Below are 27,997 nucleotides of genomic sequence, written 5' to 3'. Positions count from 1 at the left end.
TGGTATATACAAAAACGAGATCAGAAGTCCGCAGCAAGCATCAATCCATATCCAACAGTAATGACAACGACGAAGGCGATGAGCGAGGCAGGAATGCCGCGAGTGAGGAAGTGTTTGACGTCGAGGTAGCGTTGTCCAGTGCGTTGGTCTTCCATCATGATGGCAGCTGTTCACCAATTAGCTCTACGTGGTCAAATCTTAGGGCATCTGAAGATGACTTACTCATATTCGGAAATCCACTCGTTGGCAATCCCATAGCCGCACTAGCCATGAGCACGCTACCCATGACAAGAAGATTCGGATGCGGCTCCGCCATGCCCTGCCCAACCTGCTGCACAAGCGGCAGCACGATCAAAGCAGCAACAGTATGACTGATGAATGTCGCCACCACTAAGATGAGTCCGGCGAAGACGATGAGAACGCCGTACAAGCTCATGCCATCTACGCTACTCGTGATGGACTCTGCGATAGTGTGCAGTAGACCTGAAGAGTTGACCGCTTTGCCGAGGGATAGACCACCAGCAGCGAGTATGATGATAGTCCACAGGAAGTTGTTAAAGTCTTCTTTGTTGAGGATACCAGTGCCGAAGAAGAGCACGATGGGGATGATGGCAATGACGCCCATGTCGCCAAAGACAGGCTCGAGCTGGTGGCTGACGCACCAAAGGGCGATAGTGGCGAGGGTAACGATGCAGATGAACCATTGCGTGGCGGTGAATTTATCCTTAACGGGTTTGATCGGCACGATGGTGGTATTCCGCCCCGGCTGGAAGGTCACAAGCAGGAGTAGCCATATGAGAAGGATAGAGATGATGCAGACGGGGAGCGCGATGAAGAACCATATGCCCCAGGATGGTTCTGGAGCCATATTCTGCAGGGCTATAAGGTTCTGTGGTGAGGCGATTGGGGAAGCTGCGCCGCCCATGTTGGAAGCGAGTGCGATACCGAGGAGGAGCGCTTTGGTCATGTTGGAGTCGGAAGGTAGATTGCGGAGTATGGGCTGATACGTTAGAGATTTCTAGTCACATTTGGTGGTAACTTACTTGAATGATAGAGAAGCAAAGAACAGGCGCAGCAACATTGCTAATCCACATGCTGGCAAACATGGCAACGAACATGTTAGTGATCAGCACAGTACGGGGCTTCGTCCCAGCTTTGCTGAGCACGAAGGTGGCCATAATTTTGGCAATATTGTACTTGGATAAGGCTGCTGCTATGGTGAAGCCACCCAGGAGAAGCATGATCACAGGCGTCCACATGGCAGCAAAGACATAGCTCGTTGCGGGTTTTGTCTCAAGACGCTTGCCAGTGTCATCGTTCCGGACGACTCGAAGAGTGACGGCTAGGAAGGGTACAAGAAGAGAGGTAACGAAGAGAGGGATTGTCTGCTAGTATTAGTGATGATCAACGCCAAGTTCATAGGTACCTACCTCCGTAGCCCACAGCAAGCTGACGAATATCACCATAGCCAGACAGTTTTGCTGTTCTGGTTTCTCCATGATGGGCACCACCAACAATACAATGAAGATGGCAAGGATGAGGATGCCGACCCAGAACTGGGAGCTTAGCAACCATGCAGGGCATCTATATCTTCCGATGGGCGTCTTGAGCTCGGCGATGTCAGCGTGAACATCGTCACCTTGGCGGCGAACCTTGTTCGGATCAGAATCACGCCCGAGCAATTGACTAAGTCCAATATTCGCACTTTGCGCTTTGCGCTCGATACCAATCATCTCACGCCAGACCGTGTTGCGCTCCCACACAACGTGCTCCCGCAAATGCAACCTCAGTTCCCGCTTCGCTTCGTCCACATCCCCTTTTGTACATATGCGCGAATAGATGATTTCGATACGGGAGAGGTTCTGCGTAAGCTTGTTCATTGTGCTTTTCTGAAAAGGCTCTGCGGGATAAACGTGTTCTTCGAGGTACGCGCGCTTGAGCTTTCGGTCCATAATCTTGTCGTACTTCTTCAGAACCTTTTCGAATCCGGTTTTGTTAAGCTGCAGGAACGACCGTAGCTCGCACAAGGACACGTAGATGCTGACGGTACGTTGCTTGAGCGATACGCCCTTGTCGTAGAGAACCGAGAACGACATGTCGTTGTAGTCTTCAAAGGCCTGGCTGGTCCTTCGGCGGGACGAGGCAACCTCTGCCGAAGCATAATTGTCGGTGGAGGCTCGCCGCGGCCGGTGTCCATCCTCGCTTCTCCTCCGCAGCAAGGACGTCTCGTTCGCACCGTCGTCCGAGTCCTCGTCTTCTTCGGTTATGGTAGAGGCCTTGCTGTTTGTGCTGCCACCACGTGCGCGGTTGAAACCAATGTTCTTGAAAATGCTCCCGCTGCGGGCCTTCTTGCCCTGCGGTGCGCCCTCCCGTTCCTGTTCGTACACTTCCTGCTCGTCCTCATAGGTTTCCTCATCCTGCAGTATATCTTCAACCTCGCCATAGACCTCGCTCTCCTTGATCTGGTAGAAGGAGATGACCTTCTCAAGCTCAACGTCCAAGGCACGTGTAAAAGCCTTGTCTGGGTCTTCGGAGGCGCCGTTCAGCAGCGGCGAGGATTCAGCATCGACGTGAGTGTTCTGCTGGTTCAGACGTGTTTCGAGCGTGTATATGAGCTTCTTGAGGTTGCTGTAGGCAATGTAGTGGTTGCTCCAGTCGGGCACCGCATTGAACTGCAGGCTGTGCGAGAATTTCATCTCGTCAGCCGCACGAAGCCGCTCGAGCTTTTCCCGCCTCTTGCGCGCCCTCTTGTGTTCTTTCCGACTGTTGGCTGTGCGATTGGGAAGCTCCTGGAGCTCAAACGCGTCTTGGTTCGGGCCGTCGAGGTGCTGGGCGATGCGGTCCAGCGTGTTTGCTTAGGCAGTGTGCGCCGAAATGTGAACGAAGCAGCGGATCGTTCGGGCCCGCAAAGGTCATGCGCGGCGGCTGGCGATAGGCGACAGTGGTGGATGGGCGCGGCGGGAGCGGGGCGCTGGAAGTGCTTTTTGCTGTTCTGAACGATGCGCACCACGCTTCCGCTTCACGATTCCGAGACTGTGGCTCTTCCTTGTCAGGCGGCCGCGCCCGCACGACCACGCACATGCCTGATCGGTTGGCCCTGCTCCTCGGCCCTACACCACTTTACTGCCTACTACCTATGCAAGGTGCACCCCCCAAGACTTCACAGGTCACACGCCCGTAGCTTTCGACATGGCTGAACGTCGATGAGCACAATAGCCGTCGGTTACGTCACTTTAGCTCGATGGCAATGCATGTCAGGCATAGAGAAGCCAAGACGCCCAGACATTGCCCTTGCTCGCTCGCGCGGCACGCAAAGCTCGTCACGCAGTGTCTCCCGAAGAAGGAATTGAAGAAAGGAGCCAAGCCAAAACCAGAATATGCGTCTATTGAGGTTGCACTATCTAACGCTGCTACACGCTTGCATCTACCTGCTTATGAGGCTCGAACCCCTTCATTAGATACGACACTGAACGCTTAGACTGCATCATGTTAGTCTTACTCAAGTACGGTCTCGGTGTGAACTTACAGCGGAGGTCCCATCCGATCTGCGGGCCGAGCTTGGGCAGCTCGTCGGCCACGCTCTGCACGTCCTTGTCACCTCTGCCCGACAGACAGATGACGATGTCTTGATCCTTCTCCATCGTCTTCGCCAGCTCAAGAGCTCCCCAGATTGCGTGCGCAGACTCAAGTGCCGGGATGATACCCTCAAGCTGCGAAATCAGACGGAAGCCGATGAATGCCTCAGCGTCAGTAGCAGCGACGAACTTGGCACGCTGGCTGTCTTTCCAAGAAGCAAGCTCGGGTCCTACACCAGGGTAGTCGAGACCAGCAGAGACAGAGTGGGTGTCAGTGATCTGTCCGTGCTTGTTCTGGAGGACGTAGGTGCGGACACCGTGGAGCACACCCTTAGAGCCGCCGGTCAAGGTAGCACTGTGGCGGTCGGTGTCGATACCGTCACCACCAGCTTCCACACCCAGAAGCTTAACCGACGGGTCTTTGGAGAAAGGATAGAACATTCCAACAGCGTTGCTTCCACCACCAACACAAGCAACCACCGCATCGGGCAACTTGCCACGCTTTTCTTGCATCTGCTGCTTGGTCTCGTTGCCAATGATGGATTGGAACGTGCGAACAATCGTAGGGAAGGGATGAGGACCAATCGCCGAGCCAATGAGGTAGTGGGTGGTGTCCAGTTTAACTACCCACGCCCGCATGGCCTCATTGACCGCGTCACGCAGGGTCGCAGTACCAGCTTCGACAGCGACGACCTGAGCACCGAGTAACTTGATGCGGAAGACGTTCAATGCCTGACGCCTGACATCCTCCGCACCCATGTAGATGGTACACTTCAGGCCAAACTTGGCACAGACGGTAGCAGTCGCAACACCGTGCTGACCGGCTCCAGTCTCTGCGATAATCTCCGTCTTTCCAAGTCGCTTAGCAACGAGGATCTGTCCCAGTGCATTGTTGATCTTGTGACTGCCAGTATGATTCAAGTCCTCTCGCTTCAACCAGATATTGGCACCGCCAGCATGCTCTGTGAGGCGTTCGGCCAAATGTAAATGCCCAGGACGTCCGATGTAGTCGAAGTAGGACCGGTACTCTTCCCAAAACTTTGGATCGTTGATCGCATCATTGAACCCCTTTTCGAGCTCTGCGAGACAATCCATAAGCGATTCTGGCACGTACTGACCGCCAAACTCGCCAAATCGAGCTGGAAGCGCGCTTTCGTCGCCGCTGTCCATATCTGTGTTGAGAGCCTCCATCTGGTCTGCGAGTCCAGGACCCTCGGGAACATCCGCGTCAGTAATGACCTTGTCCACTTGAACACCATTGGGTTCCTTGGCGGCATCCATGGTCTCAATGATTCCGACTTCACGAGTTGTGCTCATACGGCTACTCTTTCCACAGATTTCGTCGCAGTACTTTTCAACCGCCTTGGCACCCTCACCAGGAGCGGCTTCAGCCAGCACATTGACGATCTGACTACCAATCACAACGCCCTCTGAGATTTTTCCGACGCTCAAGAAGTGGTCGCGCGTGCTGACACCGAATCCGACCGCAGCGGGAATGTTTCCGGAATACTTATGTACTCGTTCAAGCAATTGCGGAAGAGCAGCGTTCAGGGTGCCACTAGCACCAGTAACGCCCATGCGTGAGACGACGTAGATGAAGGAATCGGCGATTTTGCAAAGGACACGCATACGCTGTTCGGACGTGGCGGGAGCGATGAGGGGAACGTAAGATAACCTGTTTCTAGCGTTAGCATATCCTTATTCATATAGCGTGCCACTCCATGTACCCGTAGCTGCGGCAGAAGTTCCTGAAGCGTAAGGCTTCCTCGGGAGGAAGATCTACGATGATGAAGCCGTTGGCGCCTGCCTCTTTCGCATCCTGCAGCATGCGTTCTTCGCCATAGCTCAGCAGCGGGTTGTAGTATCCCATCAACATAACCGGTGCCTTGAGGCCACGCTTCCTTGCATCTCGGACCATCTGGAGCACTTCGGTCGTGTTGACGCCATTTTTGAGGGCTTGCTACAATATCGGCCGTCAGCCAGTTTCGAAGGGGTGCGCGTGGCGAAGGATTCAACGTACGGTGTTGGCTTTCTGAATCGTGGGACCGTCCGCAATGGGGTCCGTGAAAGGCATTCCAAGCTCAATGACATCTGCTTCAGTCAACTGCGCCGTTCTGCGGCAATTGTGGGCGTTTAGAACCTACCAGCGCCACCTGCTTCCATTCCAAGCATGATATCAGGCGTTTCCTGGGCGGTGGGGAAGCCTGCAGTCACATACGTGACGAGTGCAGACTACAGCTAGAGTCAGTACCCAATAGCATTGTATACGTGTCAATTCCATACCCTGCCCTCTTTCTTGCATTGCGCGAAAGTCTTCTTGATGGCGTCCATGGTGGGGTAATTTTCTGCTATTGAGAGATAGAGACAAGTAGGAAGAGCGATTGCTCTGAGAGAGACGCTTTATACGAGCTCAGACGGCAATGAGTCACGTCGCGTGCGCAGGAATGAGAACGTCCGATCAGTAAATTGAATGGTGAGTCTTCTGGTGTAGTCCGGATAATTTATGCGGATGACGAGCCTGGCCGCCTTCGGAGGGGCACATCCTTTTGCGCTACTCAATGGACTAGCCTTGATGCGTTAAGTGCATCTCCCTCGGCCGATCTCAACACCTAAACCCTTCTCTACAACAGTACTTAGGTGATCCCATTCCCCACAAATGTGCATCGTTGACTCATTGTAGGATCGTTCTAATACTCCTGGCCCCTTTACTTCTGCCCTAATCTTCCATGCCGTAGTTTCCGGCCTTCCCACTCCTGTAAAGGACACATGTTCGGTTGACGGAAAGGAACAAAGAAGTTCGACAATTCCATAAACAGCGACGAATCGGTGGAAGGTTGTAATAGGAGATCCTCAAAGACCTGCGATCGCTACAGTGTCGTTCTAGAGATGTCGCAGATCGAAGCACACGGCTGAAAATGTTTCGACGCTGATGCAAAAGTGATATGGCTCCCCTTGCTTCATTGACGAAGTCATGCGCGCTTCTTAGCATGAATGCACATATTATATCACCTCTTATGAACCATATCTACAGTACAACACCCACATCCCAAAGATGCGATTTCGTGGAGTGGTCGTGAGCTTCCAAAGTCTTTATACATCCAAGCACTGTGCAACTTGCCGCTCCACGCAAAGCAGAGCGGCCATATATGTCTTTCATAACCGGCTCGTAATAACAACGATTGACGTGTTTGCAGAGCTATACGTGGGATATGCGTATCACTCAAAATCTCGGGGCGAAGCCATGCCCAGGCTGCCGGTTGACTAACTAACCTCTGGACAAGCATCGATTCGATAGTAATGGACTCGAATGCATAATTCTCGGTCTCCAAAGGCTAGAGCAAAAAAGACGTTGATTGGCAGGTGGAAGGTAACGAATGCATCGGTGTTCACGTCGGCTTCCGGAGGCATTATTCATGCATTGTACCTTACCACAATAATACAATCGTTCCACAGCGATCTAGTAACTCTGGCTTCTACTTACGGAAATATCTCATACACGCATGCCTACCTCAACACTACTCCGTTCGCCGATTTGGGTTATTGTACAATAGATAGCACGGTGGCCCCGTGAGCCAAAGAGACATCGAACGTTACGGTCCGTAGATCTTCAGAGGCGCATAATGTTTCTTACGCGAACATTGGAACGGCGCTCTTCAGTACGTGCTCGATGATGATATGGGGGGCAGTCTGTCACTCGAACGATACTTCGACGACATAATGTTTACAGAAGTTTCAGACACCAAACTTCCTACTTCAGCAGCAAAACCATCTTTAGTCACCACCACCAACACACAAGCCTTGATTGAAGCCACCTCATAAGCTTTCATTCAACCCTTTCGCATCGTCCCCGTCATTTTTCACGGCCATTATCTTCTCCTCGTACTAGCCTACGACATCATAGGGGCAAGAGGTGTGCTAAAACCCGGTTGTACCATCTGCAAATTCGAACAAAGTAGGGTTGACCTTTGTGATTTTGACTGAATGCTGACATATTCAGCACTAGCATCTTTCCACAGCGAGATTGTTTTCTAGGCACCATTGAACTTCAAGGGCCACCGCAAGAGCGACGATGAAGTCGTTAGAAGACGTGCGGTTCCATGGAAACTACGATACAGACCTGGTTCAATGTCCTGCAACCGTGGATATAGTATCAACCCTTGTGTTACTCTGTTCATATACATCATGCGATGTCCGGTGCGTCAATTTGCTCACCAGACCAGGATGTGAAGTCTTGTCAAAGTATGCCATCATGATCAAGAAAAAAGAACGAAGAAGCTTGAGCAAATCAGGATACACGTCGGGCCCCCCAAGGACACTTCTACATTGACTCAACCATCTCATCTGTGGTTCAGGTCCGCTGCCTTCACGAGTGAGATGTTAACAAAGAGCGAGCCGCGCTTCTGCATCATGTAAGTCATCAGTCAGCACAGTATAATCGCACAAGGACGCTTAGCGACGACAGTTCCGTACTTTCCCTCACGTTGATTGATGTCTTGGATGGTGAAAATCTTGATCGTATTCTCAGTTCGAGCGAGCAGATTCACAATCTGTGGAGTGTCAACAACAATCGGCGCCCACTTCTATCCCCTAGTGTAAAAGTCATATGAAGTCTAACGAGAAATAGGAAAGTTCACTACTGCTTCGGCACTTCACCACGGTACTCAAAGACGTTACTGCAAAATTACATGATCAACCACGCACATCTATGTACGAAGTATCCCTGCGCTAGCCGTATATAGGTATGTGGAGGTAGACGATCGTAGGGGATGCGCTTAGGGAGAGCGCTTCGGTCCGTTATTCGGAGAATTAGCGTTAGGTCTTGATGCACAAAGTTGTCGATGGAAAGTTCTTAAAATCAGGTTAAGCCTCATCCGGTCGGTATGGGATTTTCACTTTACGAAGCGGGGTGTTGGGTGATTAGTGTTGGTTGATCAAAACTGTACAGCGGGCCGATGCAATGGGATGAGAGATGGTGGGTGGCGAAACGGTCCTACCACGAAGCTAGTAGTGACTAGCTTTCAACATGTTCGAGGCAATATGGCTCGGATGGAGAATGTTGTGCATTCATGGTAGTTCTCGCTCTGGACAATGTACTCGTTCACTGTTTCGACATTATTGCTTCCCTGATTCGGATACTGTAGTGAGTCTATCGATCGGGAACGCCATTGAAGCGAACAGACTACATAGTACTGCGACCGGGCCAATAAAATCGGGGCGTAAGTTTGGCCTACTCCTTGTGGAAACACATACACTTGCATCTTTAGTCTGTGGAGGCTGTTTGCCAACCAAGTTGGAGGGAAAATTGCATGGTAGCCTATACGGTTTTCTAGTAGTGTCAACTCCGATAGCCGTCATTGGCAAGTGAACCCCTTCAGAACACTTCCTTCACCGGACGAGCTAGCTTACCAGGCCTTTCCTACAAAATCAGACCATGTTGCTAAAGATGATTGTTGTACTTCGTGTTCAGATGTGGTCAAAACGTTCATTGGCAGGGAAAACTTTCCACGTGTTGAATTCTTTGTCCATTGTTGTTAAGTTTTCACAAGTGAGCAAATTTATTTCGGGGTCCATCTCCACGTGGTCACGGCTGCCACGTTTGAGATCGATAACTGCCGTCGGAGGTCCGAGGAGTCCCCACAATAGTGCGATTTGGGGAAAACAAAAGCGGGGAAAAGTGAATTGTGTGGCAACAGCCACACATAGCCTTTGTTCTGAACGTCTCCGACTTCGCCTACTTCTGTTTAAGGACGAGATTGGCGTTGTAGTTCGCACCCTGATCTGCAAGGTGAAGGACAACCAATTTCCAGAGTATTGATGACTGGTGTGGTAGTGCTGCACCCGCGAAGGTGGTCTGCTAAGAGCACTATTGGCAAAGCGTGAGAGATCGAACCAGATCTATTCGCTATGACGACATGCAACTGAAGCTACTACGTCACATGACATCGCAGTGGTTTCTGGCGCAGGCAAAGCGGGGAATTCGGGTACTGCACAATACCGGAGAATCGAACTGTATGAGGCGGATACCTCCGCTCATACATGAGACGATCGCGCTGGCGTACACGTTAACAGTGGTCCAAAGGCATTCGTACGAAGGTAGTCAAGCTAGTAAGCCCCGTCTTCACAACCGCAACACTTTCAATTCGAGTCGTCGTTTCAACAAGACAACGTACGCGTTGACTCGACATGTTCTCTTCATGATCGTACAACGAAAGCTGACACGCTTCAGACTTGGGACTGTGCTACATCTGCAGGGCTGTGCGGTTGTGGCGTTATCGAAGCATCTCCCGGTGATGTTGGGGTGACACGAAACGTCGGTTACTGTCAACGCTTGATAGATGTGGACTATGGCGCGACGAGATTTGAAAATGCTCGTATGTGGCAAGTTCGTCCTTGCTAATGAACGGTCGGTTGATGTTGATGCATGGAGCTGGACAGACTTGTGGCCTACAACGTGGACCTGCTTGCAATTGGACAGTTCCGCCATGCTTTCATCAAAGGCTCCGAGAGTCTGTCGTGCGGTTCGAAACTGACCGAAAGTTGTTCACCTTGAAAGAAGCACTTTTGTGAGCCCTCTTCTCCATGGCTCTGGTTGCGCTACCGGCTCTCGCAACCGGCTCTGGCTGAGCACAGCCACCATTAGTGTAACCGTTAGGCGGAGGGTTCGTAGGACAGGATGCTCGTGTGACCACTCCGCGCGAAATGTCCAGACGGTAGCCGGAATTGCCATGCTACCGCATGTGGTGGGCACGTTGGTGCTGGCGTCGGTTAGTCCCGTGGCTTCCCAACAAGTTGATGGGACTGCCACCGTCGAAAATGACATGGCGAATGGTTATGAGCCAGAGAGCGGCAATCCTCCGGCGCTGCGAGCATTGGACATCAACACAGAGAATGTGAGCGGCGCAGTCATGTTCTTTGCTGCGCCGAACAAACTTTAATAATATGAGCCAGGCGAGCAAATTGTACTTGTTGGTACCTTGCATACCTGTAGATTCCATTACGGTGTCCCAAGATACGTCGATGTCCAGATCCCCGCACATGCACTCAACGTTTGCAAGGTTCTATTGATGTAATACTCGGTGCTGGCAATATTCCGACGTGATCCGCAAACTTTCAAGTGTCGTATCGTGTCGTAGGCTTGCGGCGTATTTAATGATGACCTGGGCGCGCTAAGGTGGGGCTGCCTTTTCGGGCAGTCGGGGCGAGAACTGAAGGTGGGGAAGGCGTCTGTTAGTGTATGAAGGAGCTCGTATTACAAGTGTGTCACCTTCGTTGGTGCACGATGCACGTGAAGAGGTGACACACGACGTATGAGCTCCTCCGTCCGCAGCCAGAGCCAACGGTGGCAGCGCAGCGTCGACGTGTGCTCCATCTCTCTCTGAACGCAGATCGTGGAATCTAGTACGCAGTTTTTGCGCCCCAATTTGCTCACTGAAGGAGTTGGCGGCAGGTGCTGTAGTATTGCGTAATGGATTACGTTGTTTGGCACCGGCCCATGCTTCCGGTGGAAGTATGATAACGACAAGCTTCCCACTCGTTTGAAGGTTTGTCTGAACGGCTCAAGGTCTGTATGTAAGTTTTGACTGAAGTATACGCTTGCGGTCACTGGATGCACGGAGCAAACGTTCCATGTTTTGAACGTTTGGGCGAGCATTATTGAATGCAGCGACTTGGATAAGTGATAGCAGTTGTCCAACATCCAGTGCAAAAGAGCATTGCTCGTGGAACAGTCGGCTTGAAGGCATGAACGTGTCGACATGGGTCAGCGCAGTGCACGTACCGCACATGATCTAAATCCGCAGGCGTGTAGAGATTGATTCAATGCACAAATGCGACCGGTCAGCATTTCGGAGCCAGCGGCGTAGACGTTCTGGTGCATTTGCAATTACGCACGCGGCGAGTCCAAAGTAACGTCGTCGTGGCACACTCGGTCGTACGGATAGTGCTGTTGACAGCTCGGAGCATTGGAGGGGGATCGTGCGGGAATGTGGTGCAGGAATGCAATGCTGGTGTCAACGTGGTTTTCCATGCTGACACTGGCGCTTGTTCCCCAATAGGCACATCCATGGGGATACGGCTAAAACTGCCAATAGAACCGAAACAAAATATAGTGACATGAGCACGGCCGGGGCGTAGCAGGCATCGCGCTCATCGACGACAGCTTGATATGCAAGGCCTGCTGAGCAGGTACCGACGACTGCTTAGGGAAGGTGGCTAAGAGGGACCGTATCCCACGGTGCCAGATCCTTATGGTAGTATGGCGATAACGGCTTCGTTGCTGTGCTACGAGCAGCGTCTAGCAAATGCATCCTCAACGTGGGAAGCGCCTCGTGCGCCAACGTTGGGGGTAAGCTCTTGGGCCAATCACATGCTGACGGAGGCTAAAAGAAGTGAAAGGGGGACTTTGGGCGTCTTTGGGCGTCTTGGGGCTTGGATCGCTTCTCGGCGCCGACTGTGCGCAGATTGAAGCTCCGGACCGATCCATGCAGCACGTTCGCAAGGTGGTTCGGCAGGCTCTCGGTCCTGTCCGCTGAAGAGGTACCGCCGAAGCGTGGTGAGCAGCGGAGTCCCAGTTCACGAGGGCTTAGGCGATGCGGATCGATCGGGAATGCACGTTGTGGAAGCAGCGCCATGGCGATTTAGCCAGAGACGACGAGGAGCCTCACTTCTGGAAATTGGTTTCCTGAGGCACAAAGCCGGTACCCGGGACTCTGGTGCAGTGAGCGACCCAAGCGATGTTGGTTGCTCTGCAGGGACATGGCAGGTGGGCCGCGGCTAGCCTTGGCTTTGAGCCCTGCGTGGGATGGGCGGCGCCGAGCGGTGGTTGAGAAGAAGCAAAAGCGCGTGGGCAAACCAGGAGGCGCGGAGGACGTGGTGGTGGGCGGCGTGGGCGACGGAGGCGTACGAGGAGCGACAGAGGTCTGCGTCTGCGTCTGCGTCTGCATCTGCATCTGCATCTGCATCTGGATGTCCGGACGGGGCTGGCATGGTGAACGTGCGGACCCCGCGCCAACCACGTGCGAGGACACTTTTGGGTGAATGTATGCATGGTCCCCGTGTGCCGGGACTGCTCCAGCGTCCAGCGTCCAGCGTCCAGCATCGAGCTCCACGCCGGTGACATCGCGCGACGTCTGCCGTGCAACGCGGCGCGTGCTCCGGAGCCTGCGAAGCCTGAACGGGCGGCGCGCGATAGCCTGGAGCGCGTGGCCGCCGTGGTAGCGAGATGAGGTCGGTGGGGAAGGACTGCTCCTTGCAGCCCTCTGTCGCAGCATGCGCTGCCCACGACGGCGCCTGGCGTTCCCCCGGCCGACCCCTGCTCGAGGGCGATGGCGATGGCACCATCGCGCCAGCGCGACATGTCGACCGAGCCAGCAGACGCCGTCGCCTCCGCGCATCCAGCGTGTCAACTTTGGCGCCGTCGGCAGCCCTGCGTCCGTCTCCAAACCCCCATCTGGCACGCATCGCGCTCCGTTGGAGACTCGCAGCGCCCCTGCACACCTGCCCCCGGCGCCCGTCGTTCGCACACAAAGGCGCTTCATTTGCCTCCTTCTCCGACGCCTTCGTGTGCAGCAGCGCGTCGGGGCTCCAGCACGTCCAGAGCCGCCGGCCCTCGCAGACAGCCTCTGACGCCGCGGCTGCGCTCCACCGCGCCAGTCCGCCGCTCGGTGACAGCCAGACCACCGCCTCCACGCACCGCCCATGGTGGGCCTTCTCCGAAGTTCGGACCAGCGCGCGCCGTGTGCCCTCTTCCAGAACGCCCGTGCTGGTCTTCATCCATCCCGCACATCAGTTGGCTCCTGCGGCGCCTCCAACAGCGCAGGGTGCGCACACTCCTTCCAGAGCGGCGCAAGATCGTCCTGCCAGGCCAAGCCATGGAGTCTAGGGTGCCTGAGATGCCTGCACGCCTGCATGCCTGCTGGTGAATGCCTGCTCAGGCGCAAGTGGCCCGTTGTGGAAATAGCGTGTGTGCTGCTTGTCCTTCGCCACTTTTAATCACTCGAGACACTCAGCCAAACAGCGTCGCCCAAAATTCATTCTCCGTGCTCTAATCCTCGCCTTCCGCCGCCTCTTTTTCTTTGGCTCGCTCGTTTGTCAATTGCGAATGAGCCTCCGTAGCCTCCCTGCGGTGGTGGGTGCTGCCTGTGTGCCCCGAACGTGAACTGGTACCGTGCCTAGGTGCCTCACTGCCTCTTCCTAATCACCATTCACCGTTGCCGCTCTACCGGGCTCCTCGACCCTCCCTGATCCTGGCCATTCACTGCAACCTGCCCACCAACTTCTCATGCGCTGCCGAGTTGCGCGTCACTGTGCTTGTCGGTGATTCCCCACTGCAGCCAGCATCTGGTGGTGCGGGCTCCAACGTTTGGGAATACTTCCGCACCTGACAGCGTGGGTATGTGTACCACCTTGTCGCATGGCGGGGATCGGTCCGTCTTAGTTCGGACCTCCATGCTGATATCTGCAGGACCCTTCAATGCTGTATCGACTCTCGTAGATCGATTCTCTGCGCGCGATACTACTCTGTGCCTCTTATGGCTGTCGGGGTGGACCGCCGTGCGAAGACAGTTGCAGCCAAGCTGGACCACGCCTTGCTTTTGCAGCCCGTCGGTAACGCAATGTCCTACGATCCTCTGGCCCAATCTTCTGGCGCGGGCTTTCCTGTTCCAGAAACAACAACTTCCGGAATCGTGGATGAGCGCTCTGACTACTACTCTGCGCAAACCGACCAGGCCGGCGCCGAAACCTCACCGCAGCAACAGCTCCTCAAGAAGAGGCGCGCTTCAAAAGACAAGACTGCCGTCATCAGACGTTCTTCATCGACACCGCACATGCGCAACCTAGCTCTTGGAACGTCCAGCGAGCTGTCACCTACTGGTGACAAACGACGGAATAAGCTGGGTTACCATCGGACATCAGTCGCCTGCGGTAAGCAAGACCGCGGCCAGCACTGCGCCGGTATGGCGTTACTGACCTCTCAATGCAGGACACTGTCGCAGGAGGAAGATCAGATGCCTCGTCGCCAACGACGAAGTCACTGGACGTTGCGCAAACTGCATTCGTTTGAAAAAAGAGTGCAACTTCTACCCCGTGGATCAGGCGCCCGAACAATCTCGTTCACAAGCAGGTGCACCAAAAGAAGCGAGCATCGTCGCGCCTACATCTTCCAACACATCATCACCACGACATCCCGTCTCCGTGTTGGGAGGCAAGGTGGATGAGTTCCGCCCTCCCTTCCCAGGAACTTTATCGACAAACTCTGTGTCTCGATACGAAGTTCACAGTGAATCCGACAGTGAACCCCACCACATGACCCCAACAAGCGGAAGTGAGTTTGCCGATTTTCCATGTTCGTACAATGTCACTGATCTCTACAGTGCCAGTACAGCAGCCTGGATACGGTTACCCGCAACCAATCGACACACAGTGGCCTCCGAGCACTGGCTTTTTACCATCTTCATCTGTCTCGGAGAGCCCTTCTTCTTCTACCGGCTACTGGCGTCCATCTCCTACAACCGCAAACTCGGCTTTCGGCAGCGAATCGAATGTTTCGGGGGTGCACACACCCGCGACAACAATGTCCTATGGAAGCCATCAGGACAATCAAAATTGGGCGCCCCCGAACTTTCAGCCGCCGAGTAGATCCATGTCGTACGGCAACATTGAAGGTCTACCCCAACATTACCAGAACCAACCTCTTGGCGTTGCGCCTCACGAATACCGACGCACGGCGCCTTATCCGTTTCCTACTACTATCGACACTAGCCCCGCTGCTATACATTCGAATACAATCGGACCACACTCGTCGGCCCCTCTGTCGGCCCCCATTGTATCTGGGAATGCATACAACTACCCTCCGCCTTGGAATCCGTACCAAGGCAGTCAAAATCCAGGACACGAGGGACCAGTACAGAGCCGCGCAATTGGTGGACACTGGTACACGGAGCCAGGACATCTGGGCCAGGTTCAAGAGGAAGGCGCCCCGCCCATGGCATACGGCCACCAAGGCATGTCCCACTTTTAGGCTGGGAAGATGGCATTGTCATCAGCGTCCACGTCGGAGAAGAGGCCCCCACGGCAGGCCTCGGTCGCAGGCCTCGGCGGAATTGTCCGCGGTTGCTCTGCTTGAATTCATATCGATATTTCGTTCAGGTTTGGGGTAAAGGTCACATGGGTAATTTCTGGGTTCGGATTGGAGCAAGGGTGAAGGAGGGAATGGGATTGGAAAAAAAATATCGGAGCATTTCTGGACGGAGGCATGTGTTGGAATCGAAGTCGTCATTGGATCGACACCTGGACATTACAAGTTTCGCGATGGGCGGCATTTATCGCCTGCGTCCCTTGCAATTTCTCCTCGGATTCTCCGCGGCGGCAGGCATGGAACACGCCATTCCTGCCATCTTCGGGCTCCCATGTATGAGTAGAGCATGTTTTGGAATGGCGAAGTCGGGCAGCGAACAGGGTCAGGAATAGGCTTGTACGATAGTTGAGGAAATGCTAGAGATGGCACAAACAAGGGCCGCCTGCTTGACGTTGCGACTTTTCCCCAGGCGATTGTTGCGTCTTTCGTTTTGGCCGATGCTGCCTCCGGAGACGATTCCGTAGCGCGATTTGCGTTGCCTGGCGCCCGGACTCGGCCGGCAGCGCCGGTGACACCCGCGCTGTTTCGGGAGTCGATGGCGCCTCTGCTGTTCAGATCTTAGCTTCACCTGCTGTCGGTACCGACGCGACCTGACAGGCGCCGTTGATCTCGCTTCGCCGTGGCAGGAGGCCGTCGCCGCGCAACCAACCCTCGGCATCGAGCGCAGCCGTCATGTGGAGGAGCTCGGCGTATGAGGCACCATGGTGGTCGTGGGTGGGTGGAGTCGTGTGCCAGATGCCTCGAGGTTAGCCGGTGGGCGGCGGTGTTGCTGATTCGGGCCTGGTCGACATGTGGGGCAGATGCGCAGCAAAGACGCCCCGAATCTCGTGCAGCAGGTGCGAAATCCTTGTACCAAGGCTGGCGACGATCTTGCGAGATTGATGCACCGAACAATGTTCGCGTGAACGTGGCCGATGACTGCGCTTCCCGGGCAAGTCCACATGGTACCCAAGTAGCCGTGGTGGCTGCCTCGGGCGGACAACGAGATGAGGACATTGGTAGCGTGCGATCCTGCAGATGCACCGTCCCTTCCACCACGACATGGACATGAATTTCCTATGTCAACGTTAATCTCCGCCAGCAAGCGAGCTGCGAACCCTCGTTCGTGTAAAGGCAATGCGCGAAACCTTAATAGATTCGTTTAATCAGAGCCCCTCAATCAATTCGGAACACGTCGCACCAGACGAGACCATGAATCCCAGCGACCGTTTGACCGGGCCATCGATGTCGTGTCGTCCGGGGCCTGGGGTAGTCTTCCGGCAGTTCGTATCGTTCGCCCGCTGTCGGGGAAAGTGTTAGGAAAAGGTTTAGACTGTAGCTAGGGGAATAGCTTGTGCGCTTCTCAGAAAACTACCGAGGTAGAGCCATGGGAACACTGAGCGGAGCTGGCTAGAGTTCAATCACAGGATTGCGCTAACAAAAGAAGTTTTTGGCACCATCCTGATCATCTGTCTTGGATCCTCCCCGCCGCCACAACAGCATATTCTAAGCTTCCATCATCAACGCTCTGGCATGACTCGTCTCCAGCACACGCACGAGTCCCGACCAAGTCAGCATGGGCTTTAGCGTACGTTGCGTGTCATGTGCAGACGCACCGCTGCGTGGAGCCCGATCTGCGAAGGGTGAACTCGGGCCGAGGGTCTACAACATGTGGGACTGCATCTTGGTTTGCAAGGTCATGTCAGAGTCGTACGTGTCGCCTTATTCATCATCTGGAAACCATAAGGATTCGCTGCAGTTGGAATGCTTGCAGTAGCAACAGCTACGTCAAGTGACCTGGGTGTTGGTAAGTTTGAGGGCCTGAAGATCATCGTCCTAAACATTGTTGACATCCCTCACCTTGCATACGCATGTACAAGAGTATCCCGTGCGGGCGGATCCGCTCCCTAGTCAAGCAAGTCATCCTGCGCGCAGCCATGCGCACTTTATGTTACACAACACCTTCTCGATTCTTGCAAGCGCCTTCAGCTGCCACGCGACACGCTTCTGCTTGGAAGTGTTCAGGCCTTACAGTAATACTGGCTGCGAAGACAGATCCGTTACACGTGCCATCAATTCATACTTGATTAGGTATTTGGTCACCTCACTTGCTTTTTCGCAAAGCCTCCGTCGGTGCGTTTCTTCTTCGCGCTTCAACCGCCGAACACTCAGTGAACGGTGATGCGCGCAGTTGCATGTGTCATCTGTCCGAGACCTATCAAGTGACGTTTCCGAACGCGCACCGAGAGCTTCATACGCCACTCGTGTAACCGTACTGCATATCAACTATCGCGTCTAGCCTGCGGAGGAATGGGGAATGTGTCGTTATACTTCTAGAAACGGATCGCTGCAGGTGAAGAACATCTCGGTTCCTTCCACTTTGCTTCCCTTCTGACAAGCTGAAAGCTGACATTCACCGCCTTGCTTTACCCCTAAGTATCAGTCCGTCGGCATGCCCAAGACATACCGTGCAATGATGCCGGATTGCCTTTTCTACAACCTCAAACAAAGCACCCGCAGATGTCATGCAGGTCGACGATTTGGGAAACACCATGCAAAGGGCGTCACGAAGGAGCGACATGGGTCCGCGCTCGGGTTCGCGTACAAGTCTTTAGCGTCGGATATTGTATCGACCCAACAATATTGAAGGATGCATTATAGACTCGGCTGGCTGTTCTAGAAGTTCTAGGACTTTATGTTTTTAGACTTTTGACGGGAGCGATGGCGTACGTTGCGCAACGCTTTGGATAGCTGAATCCTCGACGCTCAACGGCATCTTGGGCTACCTACTCTGTACGGTAAGCGGTCTTCTGAACGTTAAAATGCGTCTACACCGAATAGAGGTCGTCCAGCCGAAAACTCTTGAAACCTGAGGACGTCCGCATTGCATCATGTATTCGAGAAGAGAACCGGTCCCAGACCACGCTAATGTACTGTTCCTTACAAGAATCCTTACAAGAATCCTTGCAGACCTCAGCTCATCCTGCTCCAGACACCTGGTTGAGCACAACTGCATCCGTTCCTACAGGTGGGAAAATGGTGGGATCGACGTGCTAAAGTTATGCTTGCTGGATGCTGATGCTCTCGTCAGCTCCTCTACGCAAGCAGTTTGCCGACATCTGGTTCTGGGTACCGCTCCTGAATGGTTTTGCGGGATCGGAACAGTGGCGGTGAGGCTTCGGGCCGTTCCATTACCGGTGAGTTGCGCGACCCGTATTCGTGTTCGTGTTCGCCGTGTTCATCTCAATATGTTTGTTCATCTTCACCCTGCCAATGTCAACGGAGTCAGCTCCGTCGAAACTAGATGTATGCTTGCGCTGATATTAAAAGAAATGGGGAATTCGATCGAACGAACCACACGCAGCTGATCTACTTCAAAGTGCACTCCTCGGAGTCCCCTCAGCGTCACGAGGCATATCGATTCGTATCCCTGCAGGTTCCGTCTATTGTGCATTCCATCGTTCTGTCCCGATCAAAGTGCGCCTGTTAGCTCGGCCGAGGAGTTTCCAGCTGGATATCATCTTACAAACGGTGACTTTCAATGGTTTGCCTGGCGAATTGACAAGCTGTTGTGCACTGTAGTTCATGGATCTCTTCCATTTGTGTATTAGAGTCATTTCATGCAGCGCCTTTCATCATAGCGTACGCTGCGTGTGAACGCACGTGGATTGTTGCTTGCGTAGTTCAAGGCCAGCGTCGCAGGCTATTTACCTCAGACAGTCGACCAACGCTGATAGCGTGCTACTGCTCGTACTGTAGATGTCTCTGCACGATCGCTGTGATTTGCGCTTAGGTGGGCTGCTCAGACATCCTTCCACGTCTAGACTGGGTAGGATGCATATAGCACACGTCTTACCGCTCCAGATCTTTCTTCGTCCGACGTGTGGCATCTAGAAATATTCCCAGGCACTGTGCTATGCTTCCAATAGACACCTATGATGTTCCGCTTTTTTTTGGGTGGAAGTCACACGGTCTTCGCATCCACTCTGGCCGTTGCCTTACCTCAGGATCCCTATCCTCCTTTCTGGTTAAGTGAAGGATTAACGAAAACTAAGTGCCAGATCGCAACGTCCATTGAAAATGACATTTTGTTAGCCTTTGGTGACTATAGCGCTCAGCACATTCTGCTTTCCTGTCGAAAGTGGCTTCGGCGATCAGTACCGTAGGTACATTGGGTGTAAACATGATATCAGCAACTCAGGACACCTAGTTGGTGGTTGCGATCACTGTGCTTGGCGAATCTAAGGCTCAAACGGCATTCTGTGGCATGGTGGGAGGAGTGTAACATGTCATTTCCGTCGAACGTAGTAGAACGCACGCAAGGGAATTCAAGATGCGATCGGTCCCACCATGCGCCCCTCCCGTGCCGCCAGATCGCGTGTAAGCGCTAGCGTCGCGTGGTCTTTCATCGCAGCCATCTTATCTTCTTCTCCTGAATAGCTGAAACCTTTGCTATTAACTTGATAGATCCTATGTTGCCTCGATCTATGACCGCCGCAAGATCTCAACGGGCTACGGTGCAATGTTCGTCCTATCCCCTGTCCACGTTGGTTGCCTCGGCTGTCGTCATGACACGAGCTACTTCGCAAACCCCTAGCCTATCGAAAATCGGACAGAATGTCCACATCCACCTCGCTCCTGTACAGCCTCTGGTCTCTCTGCCTGGAAGCTGGGACTGTTGCATATCTTCTAGGCCCGTATCTTTTCGTTCCAAGCCTGGCTGACGGGACAATGGGCGGAAAGACGCAATTCAACCCCGCGACGGATATACCTAGTTTGGAGGGAAAGGTCATTCTGGTAACAGGAGGTGCGTAACCTTTCTTTGTCTTCGCATTCGTACATGTTGAAGAGGAGCTGATAGATGATAAGGTAATACCGGCCTCGGCAAGCAGACAATCGCCTACCTCGCTGCCCACTCACCAGCACGCATATACCTGGCTGCGCGCACCGCCTCCAAAGCCGAATCTGCCATCGCCGATATACAGCGCGAAGTCCCCTCTGCAGTGATCGAACACCTCCCATTAGACCTAACCTCGTTTTCCTCTATCGCCGAAGCCGCCTCAACATTCAAGTCGCGCGAGGAACGGCTCGATACGCTGATCAATAATGCGGGCATCATGATGACACCGTTCAGTCTCACCAAGGAAGGATACGAGATTCAATTCGGCACGAATCATGTGGGACATGCGCTGTTCACCAAGCTGCTCATGCCGGTGCTGCTCAAGACGACCGAGCAGCCTGGCGCCGATGTGCGGATCATTAATGTGTCGAGCTTGGGTATGATGGCCGCGCCAAGTGGTGGTATAGTCTTCAATCAGTCCGAATTGGAAAAGCAGTACACTTGGAGACGTTACGGGCAGTCCAAGCTGGCCAACATCTTGTTCACACGGGAGCTCAGTGCGCGTTATCCTCAGATCACTTCTGTATCTGTCCACCCTGGAGTCATTATCACGGATCTTTACAATGCCTTCGTGTCCGGTCCTTTCATGAAGATTGGGTTTTGGTTCTACAAGCAGCTTGTACCGATACTGCCAGGTCATTTCAAAGACACAAAAGGTGGCGCACTGAGCCAGACATACTTAGCGGCTGTGGACAAGTCAAACCTCCAAAATGGTGAGTTCTATCGGCCGGTAGGTATTGTGACCAAAGGCTCGAAATATAGTCAGGACTTGGGACTGGCTCGAAAGTTGTGGGAATGGACCGAAGAGGAACTCGGAAAATACGGATACTGATGTGCTTGGATAAGTGGATGAACCTTCCGTACTAGATGATAGAGAAATTAGGGGAGCGTTCCTTGATTCTCCAGCCTATCGAACGAAGGAATTTACATGCGCCCCAACGCTAGCAGATATTACTGTTCGTAGCTAGACTGATGGGGCCACTCTTCCTACCCATTCTCTAAAACGCAATGAACTTCGCATGCAATTTCGAACCACGCACATTCCTCCGCTCGTGAAGTCCTGTATCCTTGCGCTCAAAAATTCGCAGGCAGCTCCTAGAGCTAGTGTTTGTTGCTCTGTTGGGTTAGGGTTAGGGTTGCTGAGTATGCAGTCAAATCCGTCGTTTAGCAATGATAGGTAAGCATGAATCACGGATTTAGGACTTCATAGTACAATCGGAGCATACATGCGACGTATAAAGAAGGTAGTTCAGTACGCTGAAATACGATACGAACATCTTGAGCCAAGCTGCGAAGTTCATTCCTCTTCAGAGCCGAATCAAACCATTTACTCATCATGCGCGCCTTCGAATACTTCCTAGCCGCTACCTTCTCAGGCATCTCACTAGCGGCCAACGTCCGAATAGTACAACAATTTCCCAATCCCACCTGGGTAGAGAATGTTGCCTCTACCCGTAACGGATCCCTTCTCGCTGGAATCCTCGGTCAGACTCCAGCACAACTCCACATCATCAACCCATTCTCCAACGCCACGCAAGACACCCTGCTACACACCTTCGCCTACTCCAACTCCATCTTCGGCATCACCGAATACGAAACCGACGTCTTCGCCGTCGCCGCTGGCAACTTCAGCTCCGCAACTGCCAACGGCACCGGCGATGCGAACATCTGGAGTGTAGACCTGCGATGCGGGACCACCAAAGACAGCGTCGAGGTCAGGAAACTTGCGTATCTACAGGATGCGCAGATCAATGGAATTGCGGCATTGAACAGCGATACGCTTTTGTTCACCGACAGCTGGGCTGGTAATATACGCAAGGTGGATGTTAGGACTGGCAAGTACGAAGTCGTTCTGCAGGATGCATCGACTGCGAACAATCTGTCTACGCCTTTGCCTCTGGGTGCAAACGGCCTCAAGATCCTCCGTCCGAATTCTGTTCCTTCCGGAAATGCTAGTCCTACGCTCTACTTCTCCAATTTGCAGCTAGGCTCTCTGCACAAGGTGTCGGTTGACCAGCATACAGGTCGTCCAAATGGACAGGTCGTCACGCTAGCTGGGAATGTTGGTGTCATTGATGACCTCGCAGTCACGGATGATGGGACAGTCTTTCTGGCGAGAGATGCTGCCAATGATGTTGTTAGGATCAGTGATGACGGCGAGGTGGTCACCCTCGGAGGGGAAAATTCAACGATCTTGGGCCCCACCGCAGTGGTACTTGGAAGAACGTACAAGGATAGAGGGGTTCTATATGTGAGCGCTATGGGTGGACAGCAGGCTGACGGGACTTATTTGGAAGGTGGGAAGGTAGTGGCTGTTGATTTGACAGCGTGAAGGGAGAGGTTAGACACACTGTTGCCTATCAAATGATCGTTCGAGATTGGATGTGTGGCCCTTCCCCTGACCAAAGTGATCCTGTAGCTGAAAGCTGCGTATTCGGAGAAACATGTGTAACAACATCTTTGGTGTAAGCAGTAAGTGCTAAGCCTTTGCGGCGAGGTCGCCTTGCCGTTCGTTTCGTCCGGCATTGTAGGCACCATCCCCACTGTCGTACATGCAGCATACTCTTTATCCACGCAAATATATGTTTATCCCGCCAGATTGCTCACATCGACAACCTCGCGGCGGTAGCTCAGTGGTAGAGCAGCGGGCTGCAGTCACCAAACTGGAGGTTCCTGAAGGTCACCAGTTCAATTCTGGTTCGCCGCTTCTTGTTTCAACCTTTTGCTTCGGTGAGATGCTGGGCCCAAGGTTGTAGGAGGGTTTACCCTTTTTTGCCGACTTCTCTTACACCAGCAACACGCCCGTCCTACGCCCTAAAAGCACTCTCATTCCTCCTCTTCAGCCCTCCCATTCCAATGCCAGCCAGCACTGCACCTAAAGTGGTGAACTTGAAGATCGTCTCATACTGGACCCACTTGATGCTTTGACTGTAGGGCTGGCGCGACACCCGGAAGAATGCGGCTCCCGTGATGGCGGCGTAGGCGCCGATAAGGAGGGGATCGCGGTAGCGACTGAGGCTGGAGGATTCTTCTTCCTTCGACATGAAGAGGAGATAAAGTGTAGAAGATGGGGCAGTGTTGTAGAGGGAACAGTCGTTCGGTATATCGTGGTGTGATGGGAATCAGGTCGATGACGCCATCTCAATACCATAACACCCTAAAACAAAACAACCAGGACAGTGTCTTGCAGGAAAAATGGTATCTTATTTCATGAACATCGAAACGCCCTCTGCCATGCAACACTATAGACCCTCCCGCTATTTCTTCGTCCAGCCTCCAGCCTTTCTTCCCTGGCCGCCCCAACCTTTCATTTTTGGACTCCTGTTCCCCTTGTCAACCCTCCCAGGACCTTGTGCACCCTTTGCCTTGTCAATGCCTAGACCTCTCCTCTGATTCTGTGCACCTCCTCGACCTCGGCCCATTCCGCTTCCGGACTTCGCTCTCCTGTCCCCCTTCTCATCCCCACTATCGACATCCATATCATCTTCATCCCTACTCTTCTTGTTGCTGAACTTGAGTTTGCCTTTCTGGCCGCGCTGCACGGCGTCACGGCCCTTGATAGCGTCGACGTAAGCATTAATGCCTGCTTCAAGAGAAAGGCCGTCCTCATCGATGTCCATGTGAACGTCGCCTTGGTTAACGGCGGCTTGATGTTTGCCTCCCTTCTTTCCTGCGCTGGACAAATCGTCGGTATCTGATTCGCCCAGAATGAGCTTGCCGTCTTCGTTCGTGCGCGCCTTAGTCTTCTTCTGTGGCACCTCTTTCCGTCGCAGAGGCTTCGTCGACGAGATATTCCCGAGCGCGCGCTTGGACAAAAGGTCAAGCGGCTCGTCTTCGTCTTCGACAATGTACGTTTCGCCGCGCTTGGACTTGCCCTGTCGCTGCTTGCTTTGCGCCTTGATGAATTCGTCTTCCGAGTCACCCTCTTCGTCTTCGCTCTCGCTGCCATACACGGCCTGGTCGTATTCACTTTCAAATCGGCCCTTCGGCTTCTCCGCAGGCTCCTCGCCGTCCTCAGCTCCTTGTTGCTTCTTCTTTTTTCGGTGCTCGCGTGTCTTTCGAATATTGGTGATGAGTTTTCGGTCCTCTGTTGGACAAGCGCTCTCGACTTCGTCGATGCCAAACTTACGGATCATGCGTTCCACAATGTGCTTCACCTTTGCTTTGAAGTGCGCCTTGTGTTCGTGGCTCCAGACGAGGAGGTTAGTGAGCAAGGTGTTGAGACGAGGCTTGACAAGTGACTCCGGTAAGGAGATGACTTCTACCTTGACGAAGCCAAGGACACTCCGTACGATCTCACGGTTGGGGTTTTGCAGGAACATGTCCATGATCTCAAGAAGATTCTGTATGGTCTCCTTCGAGACCCTAGAGTGGAACTCGAACAGTATGCGGGTGACGGCGGTGATTGAGGCGGAGATCATGTGTGGAGTTGATGCAGCGAGACCAGCCGAGACCATGGTGAAGTACTCCTCGAGAGACGCCTCCACGGATGGCGCATCCTCAGGCATATTGGGAACCTTGTTCTGGAGGACCGTTCCACCCAAAGCCATCTTCTCACCCATCGCGACAAGCAGCTCATAAGCTGCCTCTCGAGCCTTCTCATTCACTTCCTTCGTTGCGATGACGACTTCGGAAAGAACAGATGGAATGAAATGAAGGTCAGTCTGGGGAAGGTACTCCAAGATCTGATATAAAGCAAGCAATCTGTCCCTACGCGCAGGTCCGGAAGCTGCCTCCGAGCCTTGCAGCAGGAATTGTTGGAGTTCTCCCGTTCGCGCTTGCAATGCTGCTTTGCCGGTTTCCGATTCTCCAAGCCTTGGGATCAGCTTGTATGCCTTCTTCTGCAGCTGGGGATCCTCCTTCTTATTGATCATGATGGAGGCCATCTTAAATAGGGAAGGATAGCTGTCACGCGGAAGGTAAGGGGCAATGGTGATGATGAGATCCATGAGCGTGTGGCTCATGGGCGGCATCTTGTTTTTGCCCTTGTCCTGCTTTTGCTTATCCGCTTGCGTCTGGGAGCCGCCTTCTGGTAAAGCTGCCTCAAGGCTGGTGGCAACTCGTTCGAAGGTCTCCATGAGCTCCTGCGAACTGGTCAGTAACTAAAGGGATTCTTAACATCAAGTCTTGACTCACCTTCTCAGGGATGATGCTAAGGTACGCATTGATCGTCCTGAGAATGGTACCACGATATTGTGGTAGTGTTTGGCTATAGACGTTGAACAGCACAGCCAGCATATTGCCCGCGTAGCTAGCCAAATGCTCCAGATTCTTCTGTCCTTGTGCCTTCGAAATCCGTGCCTGTGCAACCAGATCGTCCTCGCCTTCCAGCTCGATGATAGCTTTGTTTCCGTCTACAAGGTTTTGCAACGCTCTGCACACGTCCGTTCGCAGGTCTGCTTGACTGTAAAGAAGGTTTGCCAACATCTCCGCAAAGCCTTGATCGAACGCTTCCACAAGGTCTAGTGGCAGGTCGCAGTAGCCGGGCAATATGGACCAAATTTGCTGAACGACTGTTTCGAAAACCTTGATTTCCATCGTCTTCTCCTGAGCGCCGTGGTCAATAACCTTTTGAAACATGAGCTCGCTGAGCGGCACCATCTCTTGCCTGAAATGCGCCAATTTCGAGTTATGCACCGAATCGCGAAGGAGCGGTAGCATCCAAACTCTGCCTGTCTGGCCGGGTGGCGGTCTCGGTAGATTAAGCGGAAATACTTCCAAAACAGCATCCGGACCCATGGCACCGATCGCTTTCGAGATGACAGCATCCGCCTCTTTCTTTCCTGCGAAGGACTCGTTGCTTCTCAACTCCCCGACAGTCCTCAACACAGGCCTCAAGATTGGATTCGAGCGCCAACGCAGCGCATCGAACATAGCGCCCAACATGCTGAAAACCTCCGGCCAAGCAGCCTGATACTTGACGCTGAACAGGTTCTGAGCAGCCTGAGCCAACTTTTCCAAAATTTTCTCATCGTAAATCGAAGGCTCCAAAATAACACTGTCGGGTATAATGTTCGCAAAGAAAGAGATCAAACACTCAGAAGCAGAAACGCGGATGTTGTGTGACGGTGACTCGAGGAAGGAAGCGACCATGTTGAAGAGTTCGGGAAGCTTTGCAAACGTGTTTTCGGGTTCGATCACAGCTGAGACCTCGTACCCTCTTGAAATGACGGCTATCCATGGAGGAAGCAATTGTGTGTCGTTCTTGGAGGGCTGGAGGTCAGAGATAACTTCGAGGAGGCGAGGCAGCTTCGCGGAAGAGATCTCGTCGGTCATGCCCGCAAAGATCAACTCGAATATCTCGAAAGCCGCCATGGTGAGATATTCGCTACTGGACCGCGAGATGTTGAGAAGCAGCTCGCACAGAACATCAATCTTCCGGCTCGGCCAGCCACCAGATGTGTTTGCAATAGTCTTGATCAGTTGCAACGCGTGCATGAGATCCGGCTCCTTGCTTTGCTCAGCAGCTTGTCGCTTCTTCTGGTTCGCCGATCTGCCCGCTGCTTGTGCAATGTCCTTCAGCATCTTGAGCGCCGTCTCTGCGCACATATCGGCAGCCGGATGGTCCAGTGATGGGCTCGGCGGCGCATTGTTTAGCACCTTGGCAAGCGCATCCTGAGCCCTCTTCCTCACTTTCGGTCTATGGTCCACAGCTATCTGAAGCAGCCCCGCGACAGCGGCGCGAGGACCAGCCTGTGTCGCCGGCAAATCCCACGCTCGCGCATCTTGCGCAACGAGCAGCGACTCAAGACATCCTATAGCAGATCGGAGGAGTGGAGCTTCGGCGTTGGGATGTGTGAGTGCGGGGGCTAGACTAGGAAGGATGCCAGCGAACTTGGATCGCAGCAGCGGCGCCGGGACGTGAGGGGTGACGAGATCGAGTAGGTATATGATGGACGTAGCCGTTTCTTTGTTCGCTATGCCATCATTTGATATCTGGCGGATCAAAAGCGCAAGAAGCGCTGCGAAGTATGCGGTTGGTGTGGGCTCCGAGTTCTGCTGCTTGAGCGTGTCTTCAATGGCCGCAAGCACTACAGCATTCTACGGAATTAGCAATCTCCCCCGAATTTTTTAGCTGTTTACGTACCTGGTGCTGAGTGGAACCCTTGGGCGAGTCCCGCACCTTTAACAGTCTTTCCTCGAGCGACATGGCGTGCAGTATGGCGAGTGTCGACGCGGCCGTGTCTTCGCTGGCAAAAAAGTTCGCGCACAACAATTTTGCCAGCACTGACCGCCTGGCCCCGCCCGTAATCGATAAGCTTGCCTGCGCATTCTCGACCATTTCACTCCCGGGTCGTCACTACGTCACATCATAACACTTCCATAGTCCATGAAGCAATGTCCGCTGTTATGCAGCTTCTTCCACTAGAAGATAGGGTATAACACAAAACTCGCAGCAATACTTGC

The 27,997-nt window shown here is 53.4% G+C and overlaps 5 protein-coding genes and 1 non-coding gene across 6 annotated transcripts; 4 read left to right on the top strand and 2 right to left on the bottom strand.

Annotated features, from left to right (window-relative positions):
* Positions 1 to 20: 20 nt before the first annotated feature.
* N0V89_004028 (uncharacterized protein) lies at positions 21 to 5,906 on the bottom strand (the record flags this gene model as incomplete). The annotated part of the gene is made up of 9 exons (XM_056212820.1): positions 21 to 166; positions 223 to 1,000; positions 1,044 to 1,385; positions 1,431 to 2,854; positions 3,527 to 5,250; positions 5,303 to 5,535; positions 5,596 to 5,666; positions 5,720 to 5,807; positions 5,859 to 5,906. The coding sequence occupies 9 exons, from the start codon at positions 5,904 to 5,906 to the stop codon at positions 21 to 23; spliced, it is 4,854 nt and encodes a 1,617-aa protein (XP_056073128.1).
* An 8,198-nt stretch (positions 5,907 to 14,104) lies between these two features.
* N0V89_004027 (uncharacterized protein) lies at positions 14,105 to 15,594 on the top strand (the record flags this gene model as incomplete). Its single annotated transcript, XM_056212819.1, has 3 exons — positions 14,105 to 14,498; positions 14,557 to 14,898; positions 14,948 to 15,594. The coding sequence occupies 3 exons, from the start codon at positions 14,105 to 14,107 to the stop codon at positions 15,592 to 15,594; spliced, it is 1,383 nt and encodes a 460-aa protein (XP_056073127.1).
* Positions 15,595 to 20,307: 4,713 nt separating this feature from the next.
* Positions 20,308 to 21,422, top strand: N0V89_004026 (uncharacterized protein; the record flags this gene model as incomplete). The annotated part of the gene is made up of 2 exons (XM_056212818.1): positions 20,308 to 20,497; positions 20,560 to 21,422. The coding sequence occupies 2 exons, from the start codon at positions 20,308 to 20,310 to the stop codon at positions 21,420 to 21,422; spliced, it is 1,053 nt and encodes a 350-aa protein (XP_056073126.1).
* A 504-nt stretch (positions 21,423 to 21,926) lies between these two features.
* Positions 21,927 to 22,922, top strand: N0V89_004025 (uncharacterized protein; the record flags this gene model as incomplete). The annotated part of the gene is made up of 1 exon (XM_056212817.1): positions 21,927 to 22,922. One exon carries the CDS (start codon positions 21,927 to 21,929, stop codon positions 22,920 to 22,922), a length of 996 nt encoding a protein of 331 aa, XP_056073125.1.
* Positions 22,923 to 23,209: 287 nt separating this feature from the next.
* N0V89_004024 lies at positions 23,210 to 23,297 on the top strand. Its single transcript has one exon. It is a non-coding gene; the product is annotated as a tRNA-Cys (tRNA).
* A 550-nt stretch (positions 23,298 to 23,847) lies between these two features.
* On the bottom strand, positions 23,848 to 27,740 carry RRP12 (pre-rRNA processing protein; the record flags this gene model as incomplete). Its single annotated transcript, XM_056212816.1, has 3 exons — positions 23,848 to 25,674; positions 25,727 to 27,631; positions 27,678 to 27,740. The coding sequence occupies 3 exons, from the start codon at positions 27,738 to 27,740 to the stop codon at positions 23,848 to 23,850; spliced, it is 3,795 nt and encodes a 1,264-aa protein (XP_056073124.1).
* Between the last annotated feature and the right edge of the window lie 257 nt (positions 27,741 to 27,997).

Source organism: Didymosphaeria variabile (assembly GCF_027946475.1).
Source record: "Didymosphaeria variabile strain IMI 356815 chromosome Unknown scaffold_3, whole genome shotgun sequence".
Classification (NCBI taxonomy): domain Eukaryota; kingdom Fungi; phylum Ascomycota; class Dothideomycetes; order Pleosporales; family Didymosphaeriaceae; genus Didymosphaeria; species Didymosphaeria variabile.
The sequence above is the reverse complement of the archived record's forward strand: the minus strand, read 5'-3'. Positions and strand labels throughout refer to the sequence as shown.